This window comes from Solanum lycopersicum, chromosome 10 (assembly GCF_036512215.1).
Source record: "Solanum lycopersicum chromosome 10, SLM_r2.1".
Taxonomy (NCBI): domain Eukaryota; kingdom Viridiplantae; phylum Streptophyta; class Magnoliopsida; order Solanales; family Solanaceae; genus Solanum; species Solanum lycopersicum.
Window position 1 is genome coordinate 2,906,750 of NC_090809.1, and position 9,940 is coordinate 2,916,689.

The window sequence follows — 9,940 nt, forward strand, 5'->3', positions numbered from 1 at the left end:
TATTTTTATGTTAAAAAAGGTACAATTTTCCCATTTTATCTCTAGAAATATTGTCTTTAGCAAAACAATCAATAAAGGTCCCAACTTATCCTGACACAATTGGTACCATTAGAAATTAAATTTAATTGAATTTAAGAAACAAAAATAAATAAATATCATGGAATGATAGGAAAACATTCGAATTATTTTTTCATATTTTAATAATCAAAATTTAGAAAACAAGTTTTTTAAAAATGAAAAAAATTAACTCCTTTAAGATGGAGTAGGTAAAATAAATTTCACAAATATAGAGTTTCGTATTGATTGTGTCTTCACACCCTCAAATGCACCTCATCTTCATCTTTACTCCCGTAACCCTCACCCCTACCCAACCATTCCCACCCCTCGACAGTATTTGCCAAGATTATATACGAACTCTTTTAGGATAATAGTTTTTTACTCGCTTACATACCAAAAATTTTTTTTTAAAAAAATTAAAAAATTATTTCTTTATCTTCTATCTTTGTCTCCATAGACCTTTGTGTGGTGTATAAAGCATCGTACTAAAATCACTCTTATGACAAAAATTTAAGTACACTTAATGTGTGTGTATATATATATATATATAAATAAATAAAGGGAAAAGAGCTTGATATATCCTTTAATTTTGTCATTTAGAGTTCATAAATTCTCGTTAAGAAAGTGGCTCATACAAACCCTTATCATTATATAAGTGGCTTACATGTTTAATGTTCAGTTTTACACACGTATTTTTTTCAGAAATTTATCGCCATTACAAAGGAAAATTGATAAACTGCATCAGATCAATAAATCAAATCAAACACACTTAAAAGAGCTTGTAAGTTTAGAGATGTTACAATAATGATTATAGTTATAAGAGTGTTATTAACTATTAAGTGTAAAAACTTTTTTTTTTTAAAAAATATAATCTTCAAATATCAAAAATGTGTTCCTTTCCTTAGAGGGAAGGGACCCAAAATGAAAAAGTTTTGAATAAAATGAAATAAATGGCATGATAAACTTCGATAAATACTTAACTTAGATGTCGTGATATCGTATTATCAAAAGGTTTGGTGCAATGAATGAAACTATTTTTTCCTTAATCGAAAGTATTAGTTATATAAAAGAATCATTTATAAGGACCGCTACCTTTGAATGGGCGTTACTTGGCCTGAATCCCCACTAATCGAACTCCATTATAAATACGGAACACCAAAATAAAAAATCTCCCAAAAAGATAATATCTTGATAATCAAATATTTCAAGTAGTCGATAAAATTTTCTTTATATCAAATCAATTCAAATAAATCTCAAAAAAGTTTAATCATGAGAAATATATAACTCTGTCATAAAAAAATTAATTGAAAAAGAAGAATTATGAGGGTAATATAATTATACCCACAATGTTTGTTGATAAAACTACATTTCTTTGTATTTCACTTATGGTTGTTGTTCATGTTCCATTATTTTTAATTTTTGTTGAAAACACTTACTAATTAATTTGAAAATATTGAGAAATATTTTATTCTCAGTATTTTATTACAACATTATGAAAATTCATAAGAGTAGAGTTAGTAATGCATAAATTAAAATACTTTTTCTAGTTTGTATAAAAAATACTTTAAAAAATTATAATTTTAAACATGCTACAATAATGATATTGTTATAAGAGTGTGATAACTACTATTTGGTATGAAATTTTAAAATATAAAAAACGTGTTTTTTCATTGGTGAGAAGGAACTGAAAAAAAGAAAAAATTAAAGTTTTGAATAAGATGAAATAAATAGTATAATAAAGTTTGGTGGATACTTAACTTTTTGATTTCATGGCTCCACCAAAGGATACGTTGAATATGGTGGATATGAGCTATTTTTTCTTTAATTATGAGTTTCGATCATTTCAAGTCGTGATATGAAAAAATTATTAGTAGGGAGTGTTATCGTCAAATAAGCTTTACCTGACGTAAATCTGCATTAATCAAATTCCATGACAGATATCGAACAACGAATATAGAAAACCCCCCATCCCCTTCTAAATGACTCGAACATACAATCTTAGAATTGAATGTGGAAATTAGCTACTTACTATTGGAGCAAAGCAAAATGCAATAATTGAGTATATTATAAAGGGATTAAGGACATAGATATCCTGAATTATCGTAAATGATATGCAAATATCCTCCGTTATACTTTTAGGCTTCTGTCGTCCAAAAACTAGAGCATATTTACCCTTTATACTAACGGACATACACGTGTCATAATTTTATCCACCGATCCGACATTTATGGAAGGATAAGACTGCACCACGTGTCCCTATTTTGTCTTTCGTTAGAGTGAAAAGCATATACGCTCTAATTTATGGACGATAGGGTCACTAATGTCCCAAAAGTATGACGTAGGATATTTGCATACTATTTATGATAGTTCAGAGGTATAAGTGTCCTTTTTCTCTATTATAATAGAGAAAACAACAGAACTTGTTATTGTAGTAAATTTATTATCCACATCATTAAATATCAAATACTATTCACATAAAAATTCTGGATACGCCTCTGAACTCAACAACTAGACTTCTGACATATAAATAACTTAGAACCTCACAATGAGGTGTCATTTTTTAACATGAAAGCCACTCATCAATCTCAACAACTATTAGCCCAAAACACTTCATATATATACATCTTCTGCTGGCTACATTTTTAGCCTAGCAAATGGAACCATCACTAGATAAGTCCAATTATTACACTGACACTGATGAAATGATCAATTGGTTCGAAAAATCCGCCGAAAATGCTGCCGCTGTACAGCGGCAGACGCTTCGGCGGATTCTTGAACTCAACCATGGTGTTGAGTACCTAAAAAAATGGCTTGGAGATATTAGACTTCAAGATGAAAATGCTATGGAATCACTTTATGCTACTATGGTTCCTCTTGCTTCTCATGCAGATTTTGAGCCTTATATACATAGAATTGCTGATGGTGAAAAAGCTCCTTTACTCACTCAAGACCCTATGAGAACTTTGTCCTTAAGGTATACTTTTTTTAATTTTATTTTGGATGGATAGGGTGTGTGTGGATGTAGCGGGATTCGAACCACTATCACTATCACTAGAGTGATGGTGTGGGTAGCTCATCAACTGAGCTATATCAGATAACATGTCAACTCATATTTTTCTTTAAATTTGACTCTGTAGAAATTATTTTGTATAGTCAGTGTATATAGAGATAGATGTATCTTGTGTTTGATGTTTTAATTGAACAATATCATTTTCGACACTGATGATTCAATGGCGAAGCTATAGTCCAAAATTACTTTTTATACATATATATTAAATCATTTGAGCTATAGTCCACTATAAGCCATATTTTCCTTTTTTATCGTGTAAATTTTATTATACCGTCAGTGTATATAGAGGTGAATTTATTGTGTGTTTGATAATTTTGACTAAGCTTATCATTTCTAACACATGTGGATAAAGTCACATACAGTGAAGGGTGACCACTTAAACACTTGTTCACATATTAGAAATTATGTTTTTTTATAGATATATTTTAATTACTTTTAAGTGAAACTCCTAACTTTGCGACTACAAACATGGAGTGTAATATATAAGATGAAAAATCACAAAATATCAATATAAATTAAATATAAATCCAAAATTTTAAAATTATAATATGTCAATGATAAAACTTTGGATTAAATGCTGAATCTGTTTCTGAATCTTTACGAATAACAGTGAATAAGCACCCTTTTGTCAATGGAATAGTTTATAGCATGGAATTATTTTTTCATATACCTATATGCAATAAAGTCAATAAATAGAAGCGATACGAACAGCGTTGATTCAATATCATATCCAACTTGTTCAAAATTGAGACGTAATGATTCTTTTTTAAAATTCTTTTTAGTTCTGGAACCACAGAGGGAAGACAGAAATTTGTACCATTTACTCATCATAGCTCCCAAACAACTCTTCAAATTTTCAAATTGGCAGCAGCTTATAGATCAAGGTATATATTTTTTATAATACAAATCTTTTATATATTTTTTTGAATTATTTTTAACAAATTTTAATAAAACAGGATTTATTCAATAAGAGAAGGTGGAAAAGTTCTTGAATTTATATATAGTAGCAAACAAACCAAAACAAAAGGGGGATTAATAGCAGGAACAGCCACAACACATTATTATGCTAGTGAAGAATTCAAGATTAAACAACAACACACAAAGTCTTTTACTTGTAGCCCTGAGGAAGTTATTTCAAGTGGAGATTATAAACAATCAACATATTGTCATCTACTTCTTGGTTTATATTATTGTGATGAGATTGAATTTGTCACATCAACTTTTGCATATAGTATAGTTCAAGCATTCAGATCATTTGAAGAGTTGTGGAAGGAATTGTGTCATGATATAAGAGAAGGTACTCTTACTTCAAGAATCAACATAACCAAAGTTCGAAAAGTCCTATTAGGTATGTATCGTTTAAAAGTTTTTTTTATAGATATGTTTTCATCGAACCAACTCACGTGTGACCCTGACTCTTTTGTTTTCTTTTTCTTGGGCCTACCATATGCAAGTTCTTTTACGGTAACGAGCGATAGTGAGACTTGAATATAAGACTTATAGATGATATTAATGCTCGATCATTTATAAGTTTAAAATTTTGTTAGAAAGAGTTAATTTTAATTTACTTTACTATATTTTCAACACGACCCTTTTCATGTGCCTTTTTGACTTTTTTTTCTTTAGCCTATCAAGTTCTTTTATAGTGATGAGCGGTAGTGAGACTGGATTTGTCTCCTTGATATTAATGCTCGATCATCTATAAGTTTAAAATTTTGTTAGAAAGATGTAATTTTAATTTACTTTACTATGTTTTCAACACGACCCTTTTCATGTGCCTTTTTGACTCTTTTTTTTTCTTTAGCCTATCAAGTTCTTTTATGGTGATGAGCGGTAGTGAGACTTGAATATAGGATTTTTCTGGATTTGTCTCCTCGATATTAATACTCGATCATCTATAAGTTTAAAATTTTGTTAGAAAGAGTTAATTTTAATTTACTTTACTATGTTTTCAACACGAGCCTTTTCATGTGACTTTTGACTCTTTTTTTTTTCTTTAGCCTATCAAGTAAAAAATTTATTTTAATAATGAGTGTTTGTATAGCTTAAAGAGAAGACCATATGCCTACTCCGATATTAATATTGAAGTGTGTTCGTAACAATTTTATTTTAAAAAATTTAACCGTTAGAAAGAGTATATTTTTTAATTACTTTATTATGTCTTCAACACATTCCTTCATGTGCCTTGGTTCTTTTTTCTTTGACCTATCACGTGAATTTTTATTTTTATTTTTAATATTGAGTAATTCTGTAACTTAAACAGATTGAAATACGTTGCCATCTCATTTAAGAACTTAGAACTTTTATGGAAAGCACATGTTTAACTACTTCATTATGTCTCCAACACACCCTTCACATGCCCGCCTCGTTATTTTTGACCTAGCACGTAAAAATTATTTTTTAGTAACGATTGACTTGAACAAAAGACCTTTTATCTGCTTTGATATCAATGTTAAAATATAGGTATTTACCAAAAAAAGTATTCGTTTTTAATTACTTCATTATGTCTTCAACCAGGTATGATTGTCCCTAATCCAGAGTTGGCATCAAGAATTGAATCAATATGTGAAGAAGTAGAAAAGGAAAATTGGGTTAGTATAATCCCAAAATTATGGCCAAATGTTAAATATGTTTACACAATAATGACAGGCTCAATGCAACCATACTTGAACAAATTAAGACATTATTGTGGGGATTTGCCTTTGGTTAGTGCTGATTATGGGTCCACAGAGAGTTGGATTGGAGTGAATGTGGAACCTTCATCTCCACCAGAGAAAGTAACTTTTGCAATTATACCCACTTTTTCTTACTTTGAATTCATACCACTACATAGAAGTAAGTCTCAAAGTTACAATAATAGCCACAAAGATGCTAATCTTCTAGCAAATGATGATTTTATTGAAGATGAGCCTGTTCCCTTATCTCAAGTCAAGATAGGACAAGAATATGAAATTGTCCTCACTACTTTCACAGGTACTATATAACAATTTTTCTTTTTTCTTGTGGTAAAATATTTTGTGGGGTGTATATTATTTGTATCATTGTTATTTTAACATATACACTTTTTTAAAAAAAAAAAAAATCTTTGTGTGCTTACCAACTTTGAAATATGTGGTGTCTTTAAGTCATGCCTAACTTCATACAAAAATGTCTAGAGTTGTTTTGAAGTTTGGTAGACTTGTAAATTCTATATATGAATAGTGAGTATGACTCAAGTGATTTTACTAAAATAGGATATATTTGTGCATTTTGGTCTAGCATGTATCTATTTTAGGGTTTTGACTTATGGAATTCGTATCACATAAGGCCTCTTGATTAGTATTTATTTATTTTTTACATTCAAAGATTAGAAGCTGAACCTTTGATAAAGGTTGAAATTTTTTATCCATTCCATCGTAACACATGGTGGTCTAAGTTTTAGTGTTAACTTTTTCCAATATATTCCTACTATTTATGCCCCATACATATAGCATTAATTCTTTTTTGCTTGTCATTTCATGAAAATATTTCTCTACTTACCACCAACCATATAAGTTAGATATTTGGATGACTATTTCGATAAATATAAATAAAATTTATATATAAACTTGAACATGCGAGTATAATAAATTACTTAGAAAATATGATAATATAAAAAGATTCTTTATAATGTCAGTATATATTGAAGTACTTAAACTCTATTTTAAGACCACATCAAGCACTATACATCAATTATTTGTAGTGACATGGATAGTGAGTATATCATCTAGTTAAATATTAACATGGTGTGTCTGAGATTCCAAGAACAAGGGACTTATCTTGTCCTTTTCATATTGCAAAAATTTTGCCATAAAAAAAAAAAAAAAAGGAGGGTGGGTGGGGGTGGGAAATTACAAAATCACTAAATGGTAACTCTAAATAATCATTCATAATAATTTGAATGGTAACAAAACAAAGAAGAAAAGTGATTTGATTCCTCTTGTTACATATGTATGTATGTCAGTGTATATACCTTAAATTTTATTTTCTTTTGACTAACTAAACCGTTATATGTAGGTCTTTATCGGTATAGACTAGGGGATGTAGTAGAAGTTGCTGGTTTCCACAAGAAGACCCCCAAACTCAACTTTATATGCAGGAGAAAGCTGATATTAACAGTAAACATCGATAAGAATACTGAACAGGACCTTCAGTTAGTGGTGGAGAGAGGTTCGCGAATACTAATAAGCAAGTCAAGAGCTGAGCTAGTAGACTTCACAAGCCATGCAAATGTATCAAAAAGACCAGGCCATTATGTGATCTATTGGGAAATCAAAGGTGATGTTGATGAAAATGTTTTTGGAGAGTGTTGTAGGGAGATGGATGCATCTTTTGTTGATCATGGATATGTTGTATCAAGAAAAACAAATTCAATTGGACCATTAGAACTTTGCATTGTGGAAAGAGGTACTTTCAAGAAGATTTTGGAACATTTTATTGGAAATGGAGCAGCATTAAGCCAATTCAAGACTCCAAGATGCACTAGCAACCAAGTACTATTAAGAATCCTTAATGTATGTACCATTAAAAGGTTTTATAGCACAGCTTATGGTTGATACAATGTTTTTGTAACATAAGTGATCAATTTGCATTGATATTTACTTTATTTATATGTCGTTTTCATTAAAAACAAATTATTCAAAACAGTTGTTTTATTAAAAAAAACATCAATATATATCTAATTGTGTATGTTTTTCTCATTTTGCTCCTAGTATAAAAAAAACTAAGTGAAGAACACATACACATACTTAAATATTGTGATTGTTTAGATTAACTTTCTTTCTATATATTGATGAAGATGAATTAAGGGCAAAACAGAAAATATTGTAATTTATATGTCGTCTTCATTAAAAATAAATTATTCAAAACAGTTGTCTTATTAAAAAAACATCAACATATATCTAATTGAGTATGTTTTTCTCATTTTGCTCCTAGTATAGAAAATCCAAGTGAAGAACACATACACATACTTAAATATTGTGATTGTTTAGATTAACTTTCTTTCTATATATTGATGAAGATGAATTAAGGGCAAAACAGGAAATATTGTAATTTATATGTCGTCTTCATTAAAAATAAATTATTCAAAACAGTTGTCTTATTTAAAAAAGACATCAATATATATCTAATTGTGTATGTTTTTCTCATTTTGCTCCTAGTATAGAAAATCTAAGTGAAGAACACATACACATACTTAAATATTGTGATTGTTTAGATTAACTTTCTTCCTATATATTGATGAAGATGAATTAAGGGCAAAACTGGAAATATTATAATTTATATGTCGTCTTTATTAAAAATAAATTATTCAAAACAACTGTCTTATTAAAAAAAATCAATATATATCTAATTGAGTATGTTTTTCTCATTTTGCCCCTAGTATAGAAAATCTAGTGAAGAACACATACACATACTTAAATATTGTGATTGTTTAGATTAACTTTCTTTCTATATATTGATGAAGATGAATTAAGGGCAAAACATGAAATATTGTTATTTTAGGAATAAGTAACAAATTAAAATGGACTACAATGCCAGTCATTTTATAAAATTTATACATAAATTATCATATTTTACCTATTATATCCTTAATAGAATAGTTAATCAATCTTGAAAATGTAGTATTTATTATAAAGTTGACTTAAGAAAACATTAAATAAAAGTGAAAGGGTAAAGTTACATCATTACTGAATGCAAGTGCAAAGTAAAAGGTGACATATAAAATGGGACGATAGGAGTATTTATCTTTTTACAAAATCAATGCATAAATGACATTGTTCTTCCAATTTTACCCTTTAAAAATTATTAGTTTTGAAAGTATAAATTTTTTCAATATAAAAAATCTAAAAAAAATTCATGTTCATTAGTCAAATCAGTTAATCAAAATAAATTAATTCATGTTTATTTATTAAAAATTAACTTCAAAAAAAAATCAAATAAGGGCATTATAATAAACGTAACTATCTTCTTAAAGAATATGAGATCTAAAACGATAGTAACTAAATAAAATTTTAAAATATAATGGACAAATAAATATGAACAGACGGATTACTCAACCAGTCATATGAATAGTCCAATCTTGATGGACATGTCATTGTTAATTATTGGACCAAATTACATGTAACATTTAGGGATTGTAGTCCCAAAAAGTTTATCTATCACTTACCACAAGTTGTTTGAAATTTGAACCACATATACTTTCTTCATTATATATTATTTAACCTCCATACATGTTAAAAATAAATTGTTCATTTTATTTTTCTAATTTAAAATAAATTTAAAGAATTTTTATTAAACTTTTTTATAGTATCGATGTCACAATCAAAAATTACAAATCATAATGATATCTACGTTTTCATTCGATAGATAAGTCAATCCAATAACTTAACTAATTCAACATAAACGTGAAAAGATAAGTAGCAAAAAAATATCTATAATACTAAAATAATAGTATTCAGTTTTAAAATTTTAAAGTATCATTGATATAGATAAAATTGTATGTATATAGATTTTATATACCATGGAGATAGACAATATTAAAGATTGTATTAATGATTTAGGGGATTTCAAACTCTACTTGAGCTGCTAAGTTCAAACTCTACTGAAATAACTGAATATTATTTTCTTATAATTTAAATTTAAAAAATCCTTCAAAGATCTTTTATGTGTAAAAATATCTCTTTACATAAATAAAAGGGAAAATGCTCAAATATGCCATCAAACTTTCAGAAAAGGCTCATTTATGTCATAAGTCAAAAATTTGGCTCATTTATGTCATTACCGTTAAAGAAAAGG

General features: G+C 28.2%; 1 protein-coding gene across 1 annotated transcript; it reads left to right on the top strand.

Annotated features, from left to right (window-relative positions):
• Positions 1-2,635: 2,635 nt before the first annotated feature.
• GH3-10 (putative indole-3-acetic acid-amido synthetase GH3-10) lies at positions 2,636-7,754 on the top strand. Its single transcript, NM_001368308.1, has 5 exons — positions 2,636-3,031; positions 3,910-4,011; positions 4,084-4,475; positions 5,645-6,100; positions 7,163-7,754. Exons 1-5 carry the CDS (start codon positions 2,712-2,714, stop codon positions 7,699-7,701), a joined length of 1,809 nt encoding a protein of 602 aa, NP_001355237.1. The 5' UTR covers positions 2,636-2,711; the 3' UTR covers positions 7,702-7,754.
• Positions 7,755-9,940: the final 2,186 nt, after the last annotated feature.